At 39.4% G+C, this 26,647-nt stretch overlaps 1 protein-coding gene across 2 annotated transcripts in view; it reads left to right on the top strand.

Moving 5' to 3' along the window:
• The window catches only part of TRPC4 (transient receptor potential cation channel subfamily C member 4), a 240,270-nt gene extending 218,238 nt beyond the window's left edge, over window positions 1–22,032 (top strand). For both annotated transcript variants that reach the window (XM_075851740.1, XM_075851741.1), the window contains 7 exons: window positions 4,367–4,506; window positions 7,414–7,736; window positions 11,623–11,818; window positions 13,227–13,421; window positions 15,040–15,081; window positions 16,534–16,623; window positions 19,463–22,032. In XM_075851740.1, coding sequence (XP_075707855.1) covers window positions 4,367–4,506; window positions 7,414–7,736; window positions 11,623–11,818; window positions 13,227–13,421; window positions 15,040–15,081; window positions 16,534–16,623; window positions 19,463–20,149 — 1,673 coding nt within the window. In that variant the 3' untranslated portion in view covers window positions 20,150–22,032. The remainder of the gene's footprint in view (window positions 1–4,366; window positions 4,507–7,413; window positions 7,737–11,622; window positions 11,819–13,226; window positions 13,422–15,039; window positions 15,082–16,533; window positions 16,624–19,462) is intronic.
• Window positions 22,033–26,647: the final 4,615 nt, after the last annotated feature.

Raw genomic sequence — 26,647 nt, 5'->3', positions numbered from 1 at the left:
CAATAAGCTCATAAGTTCCCCCTAGTGGTGGTTGCAGATAACCAAAATGTTATATTTCAAGTCCATGTCTACGCAGGCGATTTGGTGCTTTGAAAAAACAGAGCTCTGACCATTATAAAGATATATGAAGAAATTAAACACATCAAAATGTTGGAGCTATTTGGATAGAAGCAAAAACAATCAAATGGTATATAGGAGTGGATAACAAACTGGGTAACAGGCAAAGGAGTGAAATATAACACCACATATAACTGTCCAAGGCTTTTGTGTTACATGTATGAATAGAAAGGTCATCTGATATATTGGACATCTATGATATTTCCTTCAGTTTATTTCTTAAATTAGTGAAATACAGAAGTTGTATGATGAGTTGTGTACTGTCCAAATATATTATATGTTTTGTTGCTGGTAATAGAATTGCCCTTTAAACCTCTATTTAGATAAATAACCATATCAATTCATGAAATTACAAAATTCTAATTAAAGTGCAAATTAGATATTTTCTTTGATCCTGACCCAAGCAGAAGTTTTTTGTTTTTTTTCAGAATCTGATTCCAGGGAGTTCAGAGCTCTTTAACACTTGACTATGGTTCCATTGTTGTAATAATGAATTGCTACCATAATGAATGCCAATAGACCAAGGCAAGTGCTTCCAGAGTCAGGTTGCAGCAGCCCAGCCATCTTACAACATGCTACTTTGGGGTAGAAAAATATAGCTTTTTTTTTAATCATGAGAATGTCTAATTTACTTAGTTTTAGTTCCATTAAGAAGAAAAATAATGTGTTTGTCATTTGTTTTAATGTTGTAGCTATTTAATTATTTTAGTTTTAAAAACTAACCTGGCAATTGCCATATTGGAGACACACTAACTTTCAATATTGTATGTATAGAACAGGGGTATGCAATAAGCTCATAAGTTCCCCCTAGTGGTGGTTGCAGATATCCAAAATGTTATATTTCAAGTCCATGTCTACGCAGGCGATTTGGTGCTTTGAAAAAACAGAACTCTGACCATTATAAAGATATCATCTGCCGCTAGTATCGGCTCTGCTCCGAGACTCTGGAATTCCCTGACATCGCTGTCCACATATGAACAGCGATGTCTTGGGCTTCCCCAGAGCCGGAGTCCCGAGCAGAGCGCTGGTGTCGGCTCTGCTCCGGGACTCTGTGGAATTCCCTGACATCGCTGCCCATATATGGACAGTGTGTCAGGGTCTTGCCCAGAGCGGAGCAGAGCGCTGATGTCGGCTCTGCTCCTGGACTCTGTGGAATTCCCTGACATCGCTGTCCACATATGAACAGCGATGTCTGGGGCTTCCCCAGAGCCGGAGTCCCGAGCAGAGCGCTGGTGTCGGCTCTGCTTCGGGACTCTGTGGAGAATTCCCTGACATCGCTGTCCACATATCAACAGCGATGTCTGGGGCTTCCCCAGAGCCGGAGTCCCGAGCAGAGCGCTGGTGTCGGCTCTGCTCCGGGACTCTGTGGAATTCCCTGACATCGCTGTCCATATATGGACAGTGTGTCAGGGTCTTCCCCAGAGCGGAGTCCCGGGCAGAGCGCTATTATCGGCTCTGCTCCGGGACTCTGGGGAAGCCTCTGACATCGCTGTCCATACATCGACAATGATGTAAGGGGCTTCCCCAGAGCAGGAGTCCCAGTGATGTCAGGAGCACAGCTGGAGTCCCAGGAAAAGCCTACTAGCGCTCTGCCTGGGACTCCAGCTCTGGGGTTGCCCCTGACATCACTGGGGCAGCCTCTACAGAGGGCACTGGGGCAGCCTCTACAGAGGGCACTGGGGCAGCCTCTACAGAGGGCACTGGGGCAGCCTCTACAGAGGGCACTGGGGCAGCCTCTACAGAGGGCACTGGGGCAGCCTCTACAGAGGGAACTTTGGCAGCCTCTACAGAGGGCACTGTGGCAGCCTCTACAGAGGGTACTGTGGCAGCCTCTACAGAGGGCACTGTGGCAGCCTCTACAGAGGGCACTGTGGCATTATCTACAAGTGGGTTTGTGGCAGTATCTGAAGAGGACACTGGCATTATCTAGGGGTGTGTTGCATTATCTACAGAGGGCACTGTGGCCTTATCTACAGAGGGCACTGTAATCTTATCTACAGAGGGCACAGTGGCCTTATCTACAGAGGGCACTGTGGCCTTATCTACAGAGGGCACTGTGGCCTTATCTACAGAGGGCACTGTGGCATTATCTACAGAGGGCACTGTGGCCTTATCTAGGGGTGTGTTGCATTATCCACAGAGGGCACTGCGGCAGCATCCACAGAGGGCACTGCGGCAGCATCCACAGAGGGCACTGGGGCAGCCTCCACAGAGGGCACTGCGGCAGCATCCACAGAGAGCACTGCGGCACTATCTAAAAAGGGGCTGCCCAATCTTGACATGTGTGCTAACTGAGCCGCCGGACTGCATTTAGCGACACTTTAACTGTAAAGCTGGATTGTTGAAATAAGCACGTGGAAAAATATCTCAAATTTTAAACCTAGCGCTATTATTATAGTAATGTAGTATTATTATTCTAGTAATATAGTGTTATAGTAGTTCAAATAACTAATTGATTAGCAATAATTTTGTATTGCATCAAATTTGAAAGTAATGCGGCCCGTCAACTTCCCATTTTTTCTATATGCGGCCCACTTACCCGGCCGAGTTTGAGACCCCTGGTATAGACAATGCATCAGGGTGTGTCTGCTTTATGGTAGGAGTTAATGGTCAGAAAAGTGTCAATATGCTAGTTCAGTCTCCAGGATGAGATGGAGTAAAGTTCCCTCCTCCCAAAGACTAGGGAGTGGCAGGAGAGCTGCATACAGAGCCTTTTCTGTGAGTAAAGTGTTACTATCCTGCCTTATGTAGGCCTCTAAGGGTATGTGCACACACACTAATTACGTCCGTAATTGACGGACGTATTTCGGCCGCAAGTACCGGACCGAACTCAGTGCAGGGAGCCGGGCTCCTAGCATCATAGTTATGTACGATGCTAGGAGTCCCTGCCTCGCTGCAGGACAACTGTCCCGTACTGAAAACATGATTACAGTACAGGACAGTTGTCCTGCAGAGAGGCAGGGACTCCTAGCATCGTATATAACTATGATGCTAGGAGCCCGGCTCCCTGCACTGAGTTCGGTCCGGGACTTCCAGCCGAAATACGTCCGTCAATTACGGACGTAATTAGTGTGTGTGCACATACCCTCACAGTATAATAGAACTAGCATCAGTTCCTCCAATGATAACGAGGTGACTCTGCTGACCCTTTTCCAGTCTATACAGCAAAGCTGAAAGTGACTGCAGAAAACAGGAAATATCAGTGTATATATATTGAGAGAGAATAATGTTTTTTTTTATTACAAATTACTTTTAGTAAATAATATGTAATTTTCTGATGAAAAATTGCCTTTGAAGTGTATTATATATATTGCAGCATTTATTTCATAGCAAAAACAGGAAACAAAAGCAGAGAATTGACTTGACTTAATATGTGGTACTGGAGTCAGAACCCCTTCTATCTCAGAATAGAGGGCTATTCCGCATATTCTGCATGATTGTGGGACAAGCCGCTGTACACAGATAATAGAAGGGTTCTGACTACAGTACTTTGTAGTCAATTACCTGATATTGTTTGTGCCATGGAGTGAAGGCTATAGGATAAAAAGATAAATGCTATCTATTACAAAAACCTGTCTCTTAGGCATTAGAATAATGGTAACATTTCATGTCCATGGAGCAAAAATTCCTGCCATTACTTCCTAAATTCCAATTTATTAAACTGTAATTTGTCACAATTCACATGATATTTGCTCAGTAAAGCTTACGAGTCGTGCTGTAGACCATATTATCTAGCCCTCCATGAAAAGGCTAATACTCAGTCTGAATTTACGGTTCTGTAATTAAGTAGTTAATCAACTATTTGATATTAAAAGGAATTGTATGTAATTAGAATAGTACTGCTCGCATCTATAGGCTGTGTCTAGTATTGTAGCTCAGTCCTTTCCAAGTGAATGCAGCTGAGCTGCAATACCTGACACGGCCCATGAACAAGAGTGGTGCTATTTCTGAAAAAATAAAAGCTGACCATTTTTCCGCTCTTATATAACTCCATAAATACATTAGCTACTAACTGACCCCTCTGTCTTTCAATTCAACATATCGACAGAGAAAAATCCCAAAAATGGTCATGTGTAGGATTTTCAGATAAGCTAATATTGTTCTGTGTATATAATACTTTTTATCTGATGAGGTTCTAATGGTAATGTGTTCTTAATTGATAAATGCTAAGTTAATAAACTGTATTTATTCTCCCTTTTGTATTTCATTACTTTAAATATCTTCAAATGTCTTCTTTAAAAAACAACAGGTATCATATGGGCTGAAATTAAACAGATGTGGGATGGAGGACTTCAGGATTATGTAAATGACTGGTGGAACTTAATGGATTTCGTAATGAATTCATTATATTTGGCAACTATTTCATTAAAAATTGTTGCATATTCTCAGGTACAGTTCAGATGTAATATCAATATTTAAAGTTTAATATCTAGATTAAATTAAAGAGAACCTTTCACCTCCCCATACATGTGCAGCTGAGTGCAGCAAGTAATGGGGAGGGCTGCACAAACCATGGGGCACTTTAATTTTTTTTTACCTCCCTCTGTTCTTTAGATATCGGTGCCGTTATATTTAGCGCCCGATATTTAAATAACCCCCTGAACAGTCAACTGGGCGTGTACTGGCAAGGAGGCGTGTTACTATGGCTGTGACACTGTCCAATCAGATAAGGACAGTGCCACAGCAAGAGCGAGCAGAGAAAGTGCACGCTCTCTCTCTTCAGCTTTGAAGATCAGTCTTTTCACCCGAACTGGCAAGGGGGCGTGTCATTGCTACGGACAGTGGATGAGTTGGGGAGCGCTTACACTGTCCGTAGCAGTGACAGTGTTACCAGTTCAGCAGACAATACAAGACTGATCTCTCGCAAGAGCTGAAGAGAGAGAGAGTGCACTTTCTCTGCTCGCTCTTGCTGTGGCACTGTCTATATCTGATTGGACAGTGTCACAGCCATAGTAACACGCCCCCATGCCAGTACATGCCCCGTTGACTGTTCAGGGGTCTATTTAAATATCGGGAGCCAAATATAGCGGCACCGATATCTAAATAACGGAGGGAGGTAGAAAAAATATGTAACGTGCCCCAGAATTTGTGCAGCCCTCCCCATTACATGCTGCACTCAGCTGCACATGTATAGGGAGATTAAAGGTTTTCTTTAAATAAAAAGAAACTGTTCTACTTATATTTGCTTTCCAACATTGATATTATTATTATTATTATTATTATTATTATTATTAATATTAGCAATAATAATATATGTAACATGCATTGAAAAGGCATCTTACATGTTTTGCTTTCATTAATAGTCTTTTGTGTTGAAAAGTATTTTGCAAACATTATTAGCACTAGGTGGTATTGTGCTTTTCCCCTCTAAAAGAGAAAGCTTCATGCTCTTAAAAAGGGGTTGTCCCAAGATCGACATCGATCACGTATACACAGGATAGGTGATAATTGTCTGATCTCTGGGGGCCTCACTGCTGGGACCACTCTGATCACTAGAATGGGGGTACCGAAACCTCCCCCGTTACTCCTCACTACACAGACACAGGAAGAAGAACTTTAACTGTAGCGGTGGTCGAGCAGGAACGGTGCTGCTCTATTCAAAATCCTAGTAGAGTGTTGGACCCTTTCCGTTAGCCCCATAGACATTGAATGGAGCGTCAGGGAGCATGTTCAACTGCTGCTCCATTCAAGCTGCTCCTCACTGCAGGGGGTACACTGGGGAAGAAGGAGGGCTTGGGAATCCCATTCCTCTGATTGGTGGGGTACCAGCAGTGTTCCTCCCTCCCAGCGTGCATATATTACGGGACGATCATTTTAAAAGCACACCGGATTGTTACCTATGGTATTGCATGTAAAAAATAAAATAACCGTTTTCATTTAAAACAACTATCACTGATTCCCACCAAGGAAGTTATACATGTAAACCATAATTTTTAGACAGATATCTCATCTTAAATCTATTTTTACACTGCATTTATAGTTTCTGCTTGATTTATCTGCTGGGAAAATCGGAGGCTGTGATGGATGCCTAAACATTGGCATTTGTCACCAACAGACTATTGTGGCATCTGTTTAATGCATACGTCAGGAGCTTTTCATGACGTATATGTTAGATGGATGCCGTAATATCGGTGATGGATACCACTGTCTGGCATTGGTCACACGCATGCGTTAACCATAGGCTATTATGGAATCCATTTAACATGTACATGATGAAAACCTAATGAAAAGCTCATAATGTATATGTTTAACAGATGCCATATAGTGCCGTTCAGGTGTATACTTTTTGTTACTGGATGCCTATTGGTGGAACAGCTAAGACTAGAGCGCTATTCCATTTACCAAAAGCAAAAATGGTATCCCTGACAGAGACCAATAGAACCCTTTTTTGGCCTCTGTCGGTATAATGGGAACCTATAGTTATGTTTAATGAATGCTCCCGGAAAGTTCCAACGTATGTCAAACAAGTAGGGGAAAAGCAGTGTGAAAAGGGCCTAACAAAACAGGCATCCAGTAAGGACACCGCATTTTTCACACTAACAGCTCTGAGTTTCCATGTAAACATTATCAGTAATTACAATGCATGATGGACTCATATTGCATGATTTTTCGAGTGGTAAATGACAGTGATGCTACATCCTTTCTTTCTTTGGAGACAGTACATCAGAGATCTGTCTTGTAATGAGCCGTGGACTTGTGTGATCATCCCATGACAGATTCTTATCATCTGTTAACAATTAAGGATTACCCTCACTGACTACAAGCAGTGATTTTGAAATCCATGTGGAATAGAAGTAGTCGACTAAGCTATTGTTTCCATGAAAATAACCCGGAAACCTTACAGAACAGAAACAAACTGCAACAGAAGCATTACCATTGAAATCAATGGGAATGCAAACGGAAGCTATGGTTTCCGTTTGGTTTTCCGTTCATCGGTTCCCCCAACGGAAAGTTAGACCGGAACCGATAAATGGAAGCCTGTCGAAAGCCTGTCGCTGATGTGAACAGGCCATTAGAAAATGGCAGAGCTATGTTTATTTAAATTTTAGCATTTTTCTGTTTTGCTGTGGTACTTATTTATTATTTTATTTTTTTGCAAAAGTGGCAATAAGAACCGCATTTGTTCTCATTAAAATTTATGAAAACTGTTTTATTGTCACTTTTTTATTGATGGAATTTGCTGATAGAATGAAAGATTGTTGTTAATTTCTGAGAATTTCAGATATATATGAATATAACTCGAATTAATGGAATTTTTAGAAAATTAACCTTGTTACTTTTTTCTGTTGTTTTTAGTACAGTCAAGAATACCAGCCCAGACACGACTGGGTCACGTGGCATCCAACCTTAGTAGCTGAAGCATTATTTGCTATAGCGAATATTTTCAGCTCCTTGAGATTGATCTCGTTGTTCACAGCCAATTCTCACCTGGGTCCTCTGCAGATCTCTTTAGGAAGAATGCTTTTGGATATTTTAAAATTTCTCTTTATATACTGTCTTGTGTTACTGTCGTTTGCAAATGGATTGAATCAATTATACTTCAATTATTATACAACTGAAAATAAGTCCTTCAACTGTATTGGAATTCGGTGTGAAAAGCAAAACAATGCCTTCTCCACGTAAGTGATACATCAAAACGTTATTCTTTTTATTTACATGTTATCCTTTATTATGGTATAGATTACATCGAGCTGATCAAATAAATATTTGTATTTATTTACATTATATTACATAATGCAGTCGTACGTCTGATATCAGGTAATAAACTGTAATTTGTCACAATTTATATGCTTTATCTATCTATCTATCTATCTATCTATCTATCTATCTATCTATCTATCTATCTATCTATCTATCTATCTATCTTTCTATCTAATATCTATAAATATATCTTGCTATCTATCTATCTATCTATCTATCTATCTATCTATCTATCTATCTATCTATCTATCTATCTATCTATCTATCTTTCTATCTAATATCTATAAATATATCTTGCTATCTATCTATCTATCTATCTATCTATCTATCTATCTATCTATCTATCTATCTATCTATCTATCTATCTGTCTGTCTATCTATCTATTATTGTATTATCTATCTATCTATCTATCTATCTATCTATCTATCTATCTATCTATCTATCTATCTATCTATCTATCTATCTATCTATCTATCTATCTATCTATCTATCTCATATCTATAAATATATATTTCTATCTATCTATCTATCTATCTATCTATCTATCTATCTATCTATCTATCTATCTATCTATCTATCTATCTATCTATCTATCTATCTATCTATCTATCTATCTATCTAATATTGTATTATTTATTTATCTATCCATCCATTAATCCATCCAAAAGTCCAGCAGAACAGGCAGTGTGTGGGTGCAAGCCCTGGGAACCGACCACTGTCCCCAATATACAGAGATCAAAAATTAAGCAGCACTTCACAGAATCAAGTGAAAAATAAAGGGTACTTTATTGCTATGTGCAACGTTTCAGCTCTGTCCACTAGAGCCTTTTATCAAGGCTTGAAAAAGGCTTTAGTGGACAGAGTTGAAACGTTGTACATGGCAATAAAGTACCCTCCGTTTCTCACTTGATTCTGCGGAGTGCTGCTCAATTTTTGATCTCTATCTTTGCATTTTTTATCTATCCATCCATTCATTTTCTGTTCATCTATTATCTAATCTATCTATCAGATAGATCCTCTTGTACAAAACCTTTGTGGAGCCTTTCCCTTAAAAGCTTAGCCATTTGTGCTGCAGTCCTCTTCTTCTTCCTAAGTCACTAACAGGAAGTTTTTACTCTTGACTGCCATGTCACAGAGAAAGTGGAGCTACGACTCGGTCACTGTTTCTACAAGCCTGAGAGTTCACATTACACTTGCCACTCCTCTTTAGAATGGAAACTCCTTCTACACAACTCTTATTCTATCTACATATCTGCATAATTTTGTGTTTCCAGCTTTTTTTAAAATCTTGTGGTGGTCTCTAAATTAAGCTAAATGAGGAATACTTCAACAAGTGCACACAATGGACAGAAGTCAAGCATTTCATAAAAAAAATACCATGTCATTACCCTTCTCATAATTAACACTCGGAATAAAAGATGAAGTTAAATAAAAGCATACAATGAGCCTGCCAATAACATATTTCCATCCAGTCCCAAACAGGTCCGCTGAAATCTAGTGAATAGAAATATTGTGAATATAAATAATTGGGATCTTTTAAATGAGAGAGGATTTTTTTAAATAATTCTTTAATTGAAAAGACAATAGCTTTCATATATAAAGGTCATGGGCAATACATAGGTCATTGTAATTTTACATGGAAATTAATATGAGAGTATTCAGAACATGATCCATGTATACCCTCATAACTCCAAACCCTTGGCTGTATTATATTGCCTCACAGAGCTAGTACTTTAAAAATTGGGGTGAAACTGAGACTGTAGAGGGTAATACTCCAACATCACATGGGAGAATGCCCACTACTATCTATAGCTAGAATCAGGCATTTCTGCCCACCTAATAAGTGTTTAACTATTACATTGATGCATAAGGTAAAGTTGAAATCGTACATTTCTCAGGTGGGTAATGGGATTCATATGTTATACCCTCTGGCTAAACCGTAGACTGTCGGATTTTAGATATTAGTGGGATTTGAGAATTGGCAAGCCACCGGTATTACAGGACTGTGCTACTTATTAACAGCTAAGACTTTTAAAACCTACTGTTTCAGAAGCTACATTTTTATTAAATTTACTACATAGACACTATTAATAATTACACTAAGTAGAGTATCTAACATACAAATCCCAACTGGACGGATAATGGATTTGTTGGTGTCTGATTGGAACACCTAGGAGGTAATCTCCTATATCTTTAACAATATATATAGAAGCTATTTGGGAAAATACCGTCTTACTACTGTACCCAAATGAGAAAGTGATCCCATATTAGTGGGTTAGTTTAAAGGAATCTATCCCTATTGATTCCTTTAGCGAGCCAAGCTGTCTCTATAGTAATATATCAGACACTATGGGTCACTTTCAGGTCTGGGTTCAGAAAACGATTCCTAATGCCAATGATGGAACAGACTGATCTTCTACCCATGTCATGGAGCTCATACCAAATTGAGTATCAGTTAAAAAGCAGTTGGAAGAATTGCATTGGATTGCAGTAACCCAGTTAGTAAAAGGAGCATATTTTAAAATAAATTGGGAAATATGTGAATCCGATGGCTTGACACATCAGGTTTAGTATCCACAGCATTGACAAGACATAAGATATTTAAGGAGTGATCCTCATTAGGCAATATTACCAATCTCACAATTATTTTTACCTTGCCTGGTTAGTGATAGGAGTATCTAATATTCTGTATATTTCTGTGACATATCTGATGTAAATGTCAAAATAAGGCAAAGTGAATGCCCAAAGTGGATGATTACAATGATAATATGTTTACTGGAGGTCCAATAAATTATTGTATGATGCAGGTGTATGATACCATGCCCTATAACATGTAATGACAAATCCATGCATTTACCATGCTAAAGTCTTCTTTATTTATGTACCCAAAAGCTGTACCGGAAGGGGTGGATGAAAAGGATTTATAAAATCTGACTTAAAGGTTATGTGCACATTTGAAATAGTGTTTTTTTAAATCTATCTATCTATCTATCTATCTATCTATCTATCTATCTATCTATATCAGTGTATTTGGCACAACTTTCTAAATACTTTTTATAAAAAATTATTTTTACTTGTTGAGATACAGCTGCTTTGTATCCTTTATACAGAGCAGCTGTATCTAGTGCTGAAACCTGCATCTGTCAGGTCAGCGGGACTGACGGGTTCAGTGACATATCTTAGATGTTATCGATAACAGGTGGATCCTGCGTGTCACAGATATGCAGGAACCATTGTCACTGAACCCGTCAGTCCCGCTGATCTAATAGATTGAAGTCTCAGTACAAGGTAAAGCTGCCCTGAAAAAAGGATACAAAGCAGCTGTATCTCAAAAAATAAAAATATTTTTTAATAAAAAGTATTTAAAGAGTTGCACCATGCACACTGATAGACATTTTTATTGAAAAAAAAAAGGCCAAAGGTGTACATAGCCTTTAAAAAAAAAAAGTTAGGACCATAAAGTTCAGAAATGTGCGAGATTCAATCTTCTCCTGCCCTGGTTGGCCCTCATGCTCATGGCCGGAGAACTTTGCTCCCTCTCATTGTTGTGTGGGTGACAACTGCATTGAGGATCGCTTGTCACTATTTTAGAAGCAGGCTATGTTAACATATTGAAGCAATGGGAGGATTTTACAACCATTTTTGATGCTCATTCGAATGTAGAAAATGTGTCAGAATCAGCATGAAATTCCGCCGTGTCAAATTCATATTTTCATAAAAATACCCTTCAATTATTGCATACTATCTATGTTGTGTTAGGAAATTATCTCTGAAATGATGATCTTTTTTCTGTTTTATTGCAGGCTATTTGAAACATTGCAATCTCTGTTCTGGTCAATTTTTGGACTCATCAATCTTTATGTTACAAAAGTACAACCTGATCACAAGTTTACAGAATTTGTTGGCGCAACCATGTTTGGCACCTACAATGTAATCTCCCTGGTCGTTCTTCTTAACATGCTGATTGCCATGATGAACAATTCCTACCAGCTCATTGCGGTGAGATATATTTTTTAACATTTGTCGTCTCTCATTACGTATTCTTTATATTTGTTTTTATTGTCATGGGAATGTTCCAAGAAAGACAATTTGATCTTATATTATGCATATAACAGCTCAGTGCTGTGAAACACTAGCCTTTCAGTGGAGTTTGTATGAATCCAGGTCATTGTTTAACTTTTATGGGTCCTTTGCTGGCAGAGTAAGCAGTGGTCTCTTCTCTGAATTTCTTCATCTGCTGGATGTAATGGGGGTGTCATTTTCTGTTAATATTGTAGGCTGTGCAAGCACTTGAGGCATAGTTGTGGCCTGCAGAGCCCGTCATGTTTTTAAGCCAGTAGAAAGTATTAAATGTAGCCACATGTCCATTTTAGACAAGTCCTGGAAACTAAGCAGGGATTTTGGACCTGAACATTTGTGTTTCATACCAACATATAACTCCTGAAAGGGATTTGAACAACCCCGTCTATGTGGATGTCAAAAAGGAAGCTTCCTCTGGAGTATACAGCTCACCTGTGGATTACATGGATGGCACATTGATTTCATGTAGTATATCCTTTCCCCAGTGCTAACAGCTGTTTGGAAAACCTCTTCCCACAAAACAGGTGGCAACCGTGGTCTAATTGTTGGGTGCCCCGGAGATCAGTTCATGGTTCGGGTACCTGTTCTGTTGCAAGGCGCAGTCCAAACTAAACAAGTCTTTTTAAGCTGCCAAAACAAGTTGTCTCTACAAATTAGCTACTTGCATTTAGAACTATATCCTATGTATAAAATGTACAAGATGTTAAGACAATCACATTGAAATACTTAAATTCACAAATTACATCTGCCCTTGAAAGGCACTGCAATACCCCCCCCCCTTCTGCCTCCCCCTCCCCCGGATTGAATGGCTAATAGCTGAGAAGAAAAGTTAATACCCAACCAACACTAGAAGGCTCTATTTCATATTAAATAGATTGTCTCACCACAGACAGCCCCTTTCATATGATGGCACGCCACTGTTGAAAGTAGTATTAAATGGCAACAATTCAGATAAATGTTCATTCATATAATAAATGGAGGGATCAAGTGCACCAAAGTGGGGACCATTCTTACCAAAAGGCTTTTTATTCTGACTCATAAAGGGGGGTCTCAGGCAGAGGGACCCCCTCTATGAAATGTATATGCCCTAATAGGATGCATGGACAACCCCTTTAATGCTCTGGCCACTGTTGGACCAAAATAACGGAGCATTATATTATGATAGTGTCCAGATAGCATTCTGCCCCAGATCTGGAGTATTTCTACCTCTGCGCAAAACTAAAGTGGAGTGTATATTTAAACTTAAATTTCGTTTTTTAGCATAAGAATTCAAACTCATGTCACATTTTGCATTTATTATTAATGTTCTTTTATGTCACCTCCCTAGGATCATGCGGACATTGAATGGAAGTTTGCAAGAACAAAGCTCTGGATGAGTTACTTTGAAGAAGGAGCTACGCTTCCCACCCCTTTCAATATAATTCCAAGTCCTAAATCTCTGTGGTACTTTTGTAAATGGGTTCGGAAACAAATATGTAAGAAGTACAAAAGAAAAAAGCCTGAAAGTTTTGGAGCATTAGGGGTTAGTAAAATTGATAGTAATATGCAGGCAGTATGGCCGGCAACATTTTTTTATTTTACAGGTTTAAATATAAAAGATAAGAAAGACTTTATTGATCTCCGAAGGGAAATTAATAATAGTCACACTGTAGTACATAGTACATAGGTTAGAAGAAATATAAATATTTAATGCAACCTGAATATGGAAAATCAATCAAGTCATCCAATGAGAATATATCTATATATTTGATAATGAGGTCATACTGATAGAAGTTGAATATTGAACTGGAAGTTCCACCAACCATGTGCCATTTATACTGGTGTCTTCTTATGTGGCAGGGGGACCCCTAAGCACCATGTGCGACGGCTACCTCTGCGTACCCTATAGCTACGGCCCTGCTTTCCATCCTTTCTAGCAGACACCATACTCTACAGACGCTATCATAGTAATGTCACATGATATTACACCACATCTCAGTGCCCCAAAATATGGCAATGGCATTATATTAAAGGTTTTATATCTACATTATAATAATACACGTTTGCTCCAAAATAATAGGACGTCCAACTTTGTATGTGTATTTAAATCAATGTCAGGCCCCATGCACACGACCGTATTTTTCATCCATAATTACGGACCCATTCATTTCCATGGCCTACGGACACTTTTCCGTATTTCTACGGATGGGTGTCTGTGCCGTAGAAATGATAGAACATGTCCTTTTTTTTGTCTTTGAGCGCTTCCGTAATTACGGACAGCTACAAATGTGCATCCGTAGCCGTCCGTAATTACGGAAGCGTTGCTATGCAATGCCAGGAGATTACCCAAGATTCCTCCCTGTTTTTAAGTGGATCCGTAAATACGGATGCATTACTGATGCACTACAGACAGTATTTATGGACACCGTTCCGTATATGCTGATGATTTACGGATGACTATAAATGATTACAGATACGTATTTACGGACAGTATTTACGGATGGATGAAAAATACGGTCATGTGTATGGGGCCTTAAGGGCTGGTCCACACACAACGGAATTGCTGCAGAAAATTTCTGCAGCAATTCCGTTGAAAATAGCAGACTTTCTGATCAGCAAAAAAATCACTATTTCCTGTGGTTTTTACGGCAGAAAATGGTGAGTAAATTTACTACTTTTTTTCTCAATGCTAGGAGATTTAAGATCTCCTCTGAAAAATGCAGAAATTCAGTCCACTTTCCGCAGCAGGAATTGACATGCTGCGGTACGAAAATGATGCACCGCAGGTCAATTTCTGCACTTAATATTTACGAAGCGCAATCTCATCCACTATGCTGCTACTGTATTCTGCTGAGTTTTTCTGTCCGCAATTCCGGACAGAAAAAACACAGCAATTCCGCAGAGGGTGGACGGGCCTAAGAATGAACCCCTTCTATTTTCAGTAGGTTACTGTGCTAAACTTACTCTGTGCATGGACAACTTTCGAGATTCTTATGCTCATAAAAAGGAAAAGATCATACCTCCTGTGATGGCGAATGGCCAATACAAGGGATTTCAATCTAAAAATGAGAGGTGGCTCACAGGCCAATGATATTGAGAGACATCTAACCATACATGTTTGGCTTATTTACGTGATTAAATAGATTTTTTTTTCTTTACAGAGAAGAGCAGCTGACAATCTTCGAAGACACAATCAATATCAGGTTATTTAACATTTTCATAAAAAGTCCCACACTATAGTATGTATATGTGTGCAATTACCCCATCATCGACTTTTTCTAATTTGTGGTTATTGGTGGGGGTAGTTTATAATCCCTCTGTCCTTGGTTTCATATAAATCAACTCTTCATACACTGCTTTCTTGGTGACATTGAGGTGGGTTTGTGCTTTTATACAGCAGCCAATCTGAAAACACAGAGCTGCAGTATAAAAATATGGGGGAGAGGCAGAATAGCTGTATAAACCTCTCATGAAACAGGAGGTGAATTTCAGTGTACCCAAACTCTCAACAGAAAATGGAGTTTATCTGGAGTCACAGATCGTTGCTGTAATATAATGGAGCCCAGCTAAAAAGGATTCCCCCATCAGTACAACCTCTGTCCATATGACATGGACATCATATATGGGGTCCTCTGTTCGGGACTCCCCTTTATGAGCTAGAACGGGGAGAGCCACTAACAAGTATTATAATTTTAAATGGCCGCTATGTAATTCTACATATGTAATGATCAGCTGACAGCAACTTCAAAAACAGCTTATTTTGCAGGGGGTCTCGGCAGACAGAACGTTGTGATCAGTTGATTCTCGCAGTGGCTCTCTCATATAAAAGAGATGTCTGTGATGAGGCAACCCTTTAACAAACTACGATATTACCATTATACTGATTGATACAGATGTAGCCAACTTTAACTTGACACTTCACGCGTTAAATACCCTGTAACGCTCCTCGATTTCTCTAAGAATCCCTGATTTATAGGCAAGAAAATATTTATTGTTTCATTCCTCCTCTCCTTCCTGCTCAGTTTTACAAAATAAACATTTCAACTAGAATCTATAACGCTGCCATGGATCTTAAAACCCAAATATTTTAAAATATGTAACTCTTTACTGATATATGTTCTACAGCATTTGTGGTGGGTCTTGAGGTTATAAGGAGTATGAGGATGAGATATAAACAGATACAGCTCAACTAAGTTAGGTTCACATGTAGCAGTAGTGGTGAGGCAAGGAGCTGCCACGTTTTAAAAGTGTGGTAAAAACAGTGGACCGTGTGCAAAAACACCACGTAGGGACCTTCGCTGTATAACAACTGATTTATTGTGGCCCTTTAGCAATGTCTAGACCAGTGTGCCATGTCCTCTGCTGGATCATATTCCACTGGACATCTGGCCTACAGTGAAACTATGCAGCAGCAAAGGCTCCGCAGCACAACTGCTGCCTCATGCTCTACAGTATATCTAAGAACCTTATTTACAGGTAGGTTTGAAAGCATCAGAAGCTCTAGATAACACCAGCACTGCTGCCGTCCTAGGGATGAAAAAAATTTAATTTATATTTTCATTACCATTTTATTTGTTTTATCCCCTGATTATTTTCATACGATTTTATTATGCTGGAAAGTGAAATGTTTGATGTATCTCATCTTCTTTTGTCAGGAGGTTATGAGGAATCTTGTTAAAAGATATGTTGCTGCAATGATCAGAGATGCTAAGACTGAAGAAGGGTTAACAGAAGAAAACTTCAAGGTATTATAGGTTGACTATTTCTGTTTCTTTAATTGTTTACTACTAGTTAATTTTGTGCATTCAATAGATTAAACGACTTGACCTTAAAAAAGGGTGGTCACACTCGTGAACATGAACTGTCCATATATTACATAGTCGGTCCTTCATTTAAATGACCTGTATGCAATAGTACATTTTTCCTTTAGTGGACAAAATAATAACTGGTGGTAACATCCGATGAGTTTCTAAAGTCAGGCCCAGCTGATCACTGGGCAAACTTCAATTTGAAATTGAGTTTTCTTCATGAGGCAACACTTCACTCTGAATGATAGACAAATACATTACCTTTAACTATATGAATTAAATATGTTCAAATTTATATTCATATAGAATTTTCATATATGTTTCCCAATTTTTTGGGTATTCTATTCTGGTTTAGAGACTACAACCGTACATCTTAACATGTTAAAGAAAAGACATACAACTGACATAAAACATATTGATGCTTTTTAAACCTTATTACTGTACCTTTATGTTGCCATATAAAATTAATTCAACATGTTAGGCCCAATTGAAATCGATTTTATACTCTACATTTAGCCTATACGCCGGTAAAACTCCTGACATACATGCCACAAGCGTCTATAGGACTCCTTTAGAGGGCTTGTATTCGTCAGTATACAATTTTTTAAGAATGGAGTAGCGTAGAAGACTACGCTATTCTATCCTGAGGGATCCCACAGAAAAACCTGTACTACATGGTATGTCATCCATCACAGGTTAAACATATACGTTGGGGAGCTTCCCCAGGGCCGGAGTCCTCGAGAAGACCATCAGGTAGCGCTCAATATGGGGATCCCAGGCCTGGGGATGCTCCTGATGTCAATGTCTATATAAGGACAGTGATGTCAGGAACTTTCAACTACGGAGTCCCCGTTCAAAGCACCGGAAACGTTCTGGGCGTTACTTCTGGGACTAGGAAGCCCCTGACATTACTGTCCATATAATGACAGTGATGTCAGGAGCTTTCAACTGAAGAGTCCCTGGCCAGAGCATCGGAAGTGATCTGGTCAGGAACTCCTAGACTGGAGAAGCCCCTGACATCATTGTCCATATATGAACCATGACATCAGGGGCTCCAGCACCAGAGTCCCCAACCAGAGCGCTTCCGATGCTCTAGCTGGGAACTCCATAGTTGAAAGCACCTGACATCACTGTCCATATATGGACAGAGACATCAGGAGCTATCCGGTGGAAACAGCACTTCAGGTAGCACTCTATCCAGGGGTATTCCGGTCACGTACCCCACTGTATGCGTATATAGTGGAATACATCGCCATCTTCCATCAGAGGTATGGATTCAACCATAGTCATTCAATATTGACCCTCTTTCAGTAGCAGTTACTACTTCTGCATATTAATGAGGGTTTGTACAACCATAAGCCATTTTGGAGCATTTAGATCAGTAGTAGAGATGAGCAAATCAATTCTACACTAATAAAATTCAATCCGAATTTCCCAAAAGCTGGATTTGGCGAATTCTGAAACTTTTAGCACAAATCACTGCAAATAGGCGACCGCCAGCAATCACTGGCCGCCAATTTACAGATTAGTGAAAGGATCATATGACCTTGGACTGGCTTCCCCATAATGCCTTTCAGACGGCCTTCCCAAAATGCACTGTGGTTATCTCTCCCCTCGACCCATTAATGTTGCTGTCACTTTACTATTACTAATGTCGGCTTGGCATTGAGGAGCTTGAAAGGGGTTGGATACAGTCCTTGAAGACTCTAATTACTAGTCCAAAGATTGCTCCTAGATGTGACTGTTGGATTTAGCTAATAGGCAAGGCTTCCGAATTAAAGTAGGTAAACAATCTCTAGCTTGTGTTTCCAAAACTGATTATGACCAACAGGGGGAAACTGTTCTTTCCTTTATACATTACCTACTTTCATGTCATCAATGTGTCCACCCTTCCTTTCTTCAAGAACTCCAATTTAACATGCTAGCAAAACTTTCCACTGCAAATAAAGTCACAATCACTGGGTGGCCGCATATAGACACATACCGTATAAACAACTTCCGACAGAATATTGTGAAATCATGTTTTTTTCAAAGCTGTTCGTCTCGTGCCACTCATCTCAGCATACAGATATGTCCTCCCTTAACTTATCTCTAAACCAAACATATCCTGAGATGCATGGCGCGAGATGTTAAACAAATATAAAAAGAATGTATAACTCTGACAGATGCCATCCATTAGTCATCCGTCGCTCATAGAGTCCCATGTTAAAAAAGTATATGTTTAACGTATACTTTTTTTACTGAATGGCTGTTAACAAAGGCCTCTGACGGATGCTATGCGTCGATCATCCATCGACCAAAGACTCCTACGTTAAAGAAGCGTATGTGTTTAATATATATCTATTTTTACCGGATCCCGGAAGATTGTATTGAATTGGTTTCATGGCAAATTGTATAACTTAATGCAGTTATAGGAAAGTTGAGCCAAGAAGAAAGATAAGGAAGGACACATGTACTATTTGGATTATGTTTTATAGCATATATTAGTGCTGATATTGGATGTAGCAATCTTATCAGAAAAAAGGAAATATTTTACCATGGTAGACACTAGTTGAGAAACATTTACATGTCATACTATTGAACCTTGATTGACATCAGTGTCTAATAGTAAAACTTCAGGTTGCTTGAAAGTAAATGTAAACAGTTCATTCAGGGGAAAGAAATAATGAAATGTTTGCATTATAAATCCATTAGAGTGTGAGTCTTTCTATGAAGACCTGCACTATTGTTATTTTATCCTGGTGATGATGACATTTTTTTTTATAATTTCTCATAGGAACTAAAGCAAGATATTTCTAGTTTCCGTTTCGAAGTTTTGGGATTGTTAAAAGGAAACAAGTTAAATCTTCACAATACTAAAATGAACAATGTATCAGTGGAGGCAGAAGAGAAAAGTAAACCCAAGGAAAATAAAAGTAGAACAAAGAAGAACAACTTTAGCTTCTTTGACATAACCACAATGATTCATCCTAGAACGGGAGAGATAACGACCGATAAGCATAACAATGTGAGCAATGGCTCCGCTTTGCTAGCTTCAGAGACTGCTAAGGAAAAGCCGAAGAAAATTCAATTTGCCAAAGACGTAAAAAGCTTTGGGCTTTTTCATAGACATGTAAAAACTACTAACACAGAACAGAGTTCTACTAAAATCTACTCCGTTTCTGAGGAAATTCTTGAGCAAGAAATATCTAGCCCAACAGAAAAAACATTGAAGTCGGTAAAAAGCCAAGAACTTAACTCCGAATTAAATGTCAACAAACTGGATGAACAATGCATAGTAATTCAAGGTTGTAAGGACACCTTGGAATGTCTACCATTAGAGCCTTCTGCCAGTGGCACCAGTTTAGCAGAGATGAGTCAATCAGATGAAGTCAAACACACAATGAGCAAAGAGCTACAGTCAGTTACAAAGAGCACACAAGAAGAACCCCCCTCAAAAGAAGATACAATGACAAGACTGTGATTATCATCTGTACATACGACATACATAGATTTTAAGTGCATTTTGGAATATTTAATAATTCCGTACATGACTGAGTTAAGCATTGTCACTTTTGGGCATGACAACCATTTATATAAATATGATCATCCATGAGGATTGGAATGCACCGTATGATTTGCTAAAAAACAATATGCTAATGTCATTTATGTTTGTTATTTTTGTAATAACCCATGCAGTTACTAACAGTATATAAGTTTACCCATATAAATACCTTCATATGTTAGACTATGCAAAGTTATCCTATTGAACACATTCAAGAAAGCTGTTGAATCTATTGTACATTATGTCTTGTAAGGATCTATTTATAGGCATCGACTCTATGTATGGATGGTAAAATTGTTCTCCACATTGAATAAGATATGAAGCTCAGGGAATATTAGAGAACATGTTATTCTATGTACAGGGTGTTTCATTGTGTATTGCACAAAACCTTATGGAAGTTAGGGGTATGAATCATAAATAAGGTGGAGCCCCACTTTATATATTTCTCAATGAACTCTTTGAGGAGGAGAAAACTATATGAACAGTTTTCAAAACAAGTGGTAAAAAAATCTCATTAACCATTTTTGTTGCTGGATGGTCTGCGTCTTCAAGCCTCGGTGGTTGCGTTGATTTTGGCTTTTTCCATAGATTACAATAGAAATTCCAGGAATTTTATCTTGTAAACGGACAAACCCTGCAGAAGACAACCATTATAGGAGCAGTGCAGCAACTAGTTTTTTTCATTTGTAACAATTTTGATAATTTCCAATACGTTTTTCTTTTAAATCATTGCTTTATCAACATCTGATGGTCATACTGATACTTGATGAATTCACTTTAAGGGGTATGTCTACCTTTCATAAGAATCTATGTTTATATATTGATACATGAAGCAGAGTAACTTTGTAAATACACTACCTTATTATGTATCTTGTACGTGTCATGAATTACAGCCGGTATTATAGTCCAGAGCTGCATTCACAATTCTGTTGGTTGTTATTGGAAATAGTTGACAAGCTTGAGGACAGAGACACCCCCAACATTTACTTTATCCCATATGTCTTCCCAGAATGCAAATCATCAAAAGAATATAGATGTAGACATTGAGCCAGCAAGGAATGTTGTGAGATTTCAGAAATATGAATGCAGCGTTGGTAGGATATAACTTTACAATATAAGAAATATATTTACAAAGTTACTAAATTGTTCTGTTACTTCATTTTCTTAAATGTCTCTTCCATAAAAAAAACATTTTAGGTTTTTAGATAGCCATAATGTGTCCACATTTCAGCGTCTCTATTATGACCTTAATGCCCCCGTGGATCTACTAAACCAAACTTAGATCCCCATAGAATCTTAAATTAATTTAAGTTGAGTACAGTAGAACTCCGGGAGGTCTAAGTAATGCGGCTGTAATACGGATGTAGTCTGAACCTGTCCTAAACCAAAAGCTATCACATAACCTGCTATTGTTCTTTGATTAGACAACACGCTGTTGATCATAAACATAGCCCAACATTTACCTCCCACAGATCCGAACTTCCTGGTAAAAAAGGTCAACAGTCAACATTGCTTGCGTACCGAATAAATATGAATGCCAATTTGTATGACAATGTCTGGTTTGAAATTGTCTTCATTGGATTTAGTAGAAACACCTTATATGTGGCTATGACAGAGCTGTTTTTCCAAAACCAGGAAACCCTGGGATTCTAGGGATCCTGGTTAGGGGTTCCATAGAAGATCGCAACAGCAGAACATTTTTATCAGAGTTCCATCATGATAAAAAGTTTGGGATTTACTGACTTAGAAGATACCATTGGAAAAAGTAGGATAGGGTTTAATAAATACGAATGGAAAATATAATAATATACTGTATATATATATTGTATTATATGTATTATAAGTAAAATAATAATAGAAATACATTGCATTGTTTATAGTATTGATAGTAATACACATTTAAAACCAAATCAAATCATAAAAGATGTAAAAAAAAATTATGTAGGTTTTAAAGAAATAGAATTTTGTTTTATTTATATATTTAAATAACATTTGTTTTATTTATATATTTATACTTCCTTAAGACAACTCTTATTTATAAAAAGAATTCAACTTTTAGCCAACGGTTCCACTGCGTCAGAATAAGTAGTAAAAACTCAAACTTCAGAGCATATATCTAAGGCTTCATTCACATCTGCGCCAGGGCTCCGTTCTGATGGAATGTCGGAGGTTTCCGTCAGAATGGAGCCCTGACTGACACAAACAGTAACCATAGGTTTCCGTTTCAATCACCATAGATTTCAATGGTGATGGATCCGGTACAAATGGTTTTCGTTTGTCTCAGTTGTCCAAGGGTTCCGTCGTTTTGCTGAAATCGATAGCGTAGTTGACTACGCTATGCATTCGGTCAAAAGACGGAACCCTTGCACAACTGAGACAAACGGAAACCATTAGCACCGGATCCGTCACCATTGAAATCAATGGTGATGGAAACGGAAACCTTTGGTTTCCGTTTGTGTCAGTCAGGGTCCCGTTCCGACAGAAAGCTCAGACGGAACGTCGGAACGGGACCCTGGCGCAGATGTGAACAATACTATATACTGTGAGAAAAAGACACAAGGATCATAATGTACATAAAAACATATTTCCCACCATATAATGACTATAGAATCATGATTTATAGAAAACCATTAATATTGTGGAAAATATTGTACTCTTACATTGCTGCACATACTGTTTATTTTTCTTTGGCAATAGATGAATAAAATATTGTAATGTTTACCATATGACCAAAAATCATGATAAAGCATGCGCAATGCCGGAAGAAGAGGTCATGCCCCGAATGAAGCCATTCTAGGCGAAACTCGAGTCGGTGGTATGTGGCTGGACCCAGCATGGACTTTTATCGATTTTAAATGCACTTTTTCAACTCATGTTTTGAGTATAATGCCCCTGATGAGTTGGAGGTTGATCGTACTATGTCTGTCCGTATGTTTTCTCTTGAACAGTGTAGACATCCAGTCTTACATCAGCGGACGGTACGCCAGACCGAGGTACAACTAACAACTGAATTGTCAACTATTCCTGGAATTAGGAAAGAAGGCTGTATCTTTTATCTTCACTTTGTACACTGGTAGAGCACAACAATTGTTTTTATTACTTTGGAATTTAGAAGAAATCGGACACTTTCTTTATATTGTTTGCTGCACTCAGTTGTCTTTTGTCTAAAGTGGATGGACTTATTTTATCTTTTACAATCATTGACAATTATTATTACCTGTAATCTCCTAATATGGTCAGTTCTGACTGATGGACCATGAACTATGGTGGGAGCAAAAAGTGTCTAAAACACATAATAAATCCGGCACAAGGCATGTACGCCAATTTTGTGGTTCAAAATGAGCCAGAATTATAAACCAAATTTAGCTCAGTAAATCTCTCCCTTTATGCATCAATTCTTCGCTGTGGCTAGATGTTAGCTTGAAGGCAATGGGGAAATATAAAATGTCCTACAAACATGGCATTTCTTTAGGTGGCGCTTAATTTATTTGAACTTGCGTTTTATAGGTCAGTGGCATTTCTCCAAAATCACAGCAAGTCTGGCTTTTTTTGTTCCTCTTGCAACAAAAATATGCAAGTGACAATGTGTGTTGGGTTTTTTAATGGTGTTTTAGGTGGTGTTTTTCAGAAAGAAGCATGTGTGGCAAAGATAAATCTTTGCATCATGTGATCATTGAATCACATGATTTTCAATGAGAAGAATGCCATCTAAATAAAACACAGGTGGTAAAACACACTATTAGTATAAATGCCACTAAAAACGGCATAAAAAAAATACATGTACCATTTTACTAAAAATCTTGAGTATTTTAGATGCCTTTTTTTGACCAAAAAACGCCACACAAAAAGTGTGTGTGTGTGTGTGTGTGTGTGTGAAGGAAGCCTTATGAGGTAAAATATAACTAGACAATCAATTCCGTCATTTGTAACAAAATGCACCAAAAGAAAGCTGCAAAAATCTGTGGTCGAAACATCACAAATTTGCCACGTGTAAACATATCTTAACTGTAAAGAGCTGTGACATGATCATCTAATGAAGGTTCCTATTGAATGTCTGCAAACAGGTATCTGGCTAGGGGCCTATTCACACAACCGTTTTTAACAGCCGTGTGTTGACCGTTTGTTTTTTTACCGCCATCACGCGGCTGCATTCAAATATGTTAACCCCAATGGGGCTTTTCACACGGCCGAGTTTTTGACGGCCTTTCTTACCGGGCCGTCAAAAAATAGAACATGCGCTATTTTTTTGGGCCGTTTTCACGACTACACGGCCCCCATACAATTCAATGGGGCTGTGTAAAAAACGTCCGTCACTTGGATGGCATCCGATTTACGACCGTTAAAAAGGGTTCCTGCCCTGAAGTCCCTGAGCCGAGTTTCAGAGCATGCGCTCTGCCTGGGGACTCCAGTACTGCTCCTGATATCACTGTCCATATATACATAGTGACTACAGGAGTTTCCTATCGCTGGAGTCCAAGAGCAGAGCATCAGCTTGTGCTCTGCCCGGGACTCCGTAGCTGTGGAAGCTCTTGATGTCACTGTCAATATTTGGACATTGACTTCAGGAGCTTCCCTAGCGCTGGAGCTAGGGGAGGCCTTAGGATAGCTGGTGCCCCGTGCAAGATTTTTTTTTTACGCCCCCTCCATGATAAAAAAATGCCCTATAAAAAGTATAATGACCCCACACAGTATAATACCCTTTTAGTGCCCCCACACTGTATAATTACCCCTTTAGTACCCCCACAAAAGTATAATGTCCCCCTTTAGTGCTTCAACACAGCATAATGCCTTTAAGTGACTCGCCACACAGTATAATACCCCTTGTGACCCACACATAGTATAAATAATGACACCCACTTCCCTTCCCTGGGTGCCACACACAGCCCCCTTGTAGATTCTGCCAAACAGCCCCCTGTAGATAGTGGCATACAACCCCCCTCTCCCCCTTGTAGATAGTGCCATACAGCCCCCACCTCCCCCATGTAGACAGTGCCCCCACCTCACCCTTGTAGCTATTGCCATACAGCCCCCTACCTTTCCCTTGTAGACAGTGCCCCCACCTCCCCCTTGTAGATAGTGCAATACAGCCCCCCACCTCCCCCTTGTAGACAGTGCCCCCACCTCCCCTTGTAGCTAGTGCCATACAGCCACCCACCTCCGCCTGTAGGCATTGCAATACAGCCCCCCACCTCCCCCTTGTAGGCAGTGCCCCCCACCTCCCCCTTGTAGATAGTGCCCCCTGTAGATAGTGCCATACAGCCCCCCTGTAGATTTTGCCATACAGCCCCCTGTAAATAGTGCCATACAGCCCCCCACCTTTCCCTTGTAGATAATGCCATACATTTTTAAAAATAAATAAATTAATAATTCGGAAAAAAAATTGTGGGGTCCCCCCCATTTTTCATAACTAGCCAGGAACAACATAGCAGCAGAATAGCATTACCAGGGTGGGAAGGACCACGGTTTTTGAGCTTTCCCAGCCTAATAATACCAGCCTGCAGCCGCCCCAGTGCCCATCCATCACTACTAATGGTCGGATACTGAATCGTACCCGACACTTGCCGGTACTTCTGGTGGCGGTGGGTACCGGGGTAATAATGGGGGGGTTAGTGTTAGCTTTTCACCAGCTAACATTAAGCCCCTCCTTAGTAATGGACGCTGTCAATCAAACAGCGGCCATTACTAAGACAGTAGTAATATAGTTAAAAAAGCACAGAGACATTAAAAAATATATTTTATTAAAATTTTTAAAAAAACATAGCCCTTGTTAACCATTTTATTAACAATTAAAAAACGCTGTCATCGAAGTAGTCCTGGAATCCAAAGTAGTCCAACAGCCCAACTTGTAAAAAAACACAAGAAAATAAATAATTAGTAACACATAAAATAGCAAAGCAATTATTATCCTTACCTTTCCTGTGTCCAGTGCTGGAGCCGCAAGCGAGCTACACTGTTTTCGTAACTTCGGGAGTTGTAGGGGCGCTAGCACTAAAAGTGGCTAGGGCAGCATCAACTCTAAATACAGCCCTGCATTTATCTACACTGTCCCCCACTTAACCACTGCCTCCTTCTATGCTCCTCTTCCCCTCCTCCTACTACCCCTGCCATCATCTGTGCCCCCCACCACAAATAAAGTTCAAAATCTTCTTCCATCTTCCCTACACCCCATGAGACCGCCCTGCCACTTTCTGTTCCCCATAGCACCCCTAGAACTTTCTGTGCCCCCCTGCCATATTTTCTATTCCCTGTCTGACACCCTCATAGAGCCCCAGGCACATTCTAAAACCACAAAGAGCCCCTTCCTCCGACTTCTGCCCCCCCACCTACAACAGTATCCTGTCTCCTGCTATATACCTTGTATCTGCTCTCTCACAGAGCCCTGTCACCTTCTGAACCCTGCTCAGTTCTTCGTTCAAC

The sequence above is a fragment of the Rhinoderma darwinii genome, chromosome 2 (assembly GCF_050947455.1).
Source record: "Rhinoderma darwinii isolate aRhiDar2 chromosome 2, aRhiDar2.hap1, whole genome shotgun sequence".
Taxonomy (NCBI): domain Eukaryota; kingdom Metazoa; phylum Chordata; class Amphibia; order Anura; family Rhinodermatidae; genus Rhinoderma; species Rhinoderma darwinii.
This window is presented reverse-complemented; position numbering and strand designations above follow the sequence as displayed.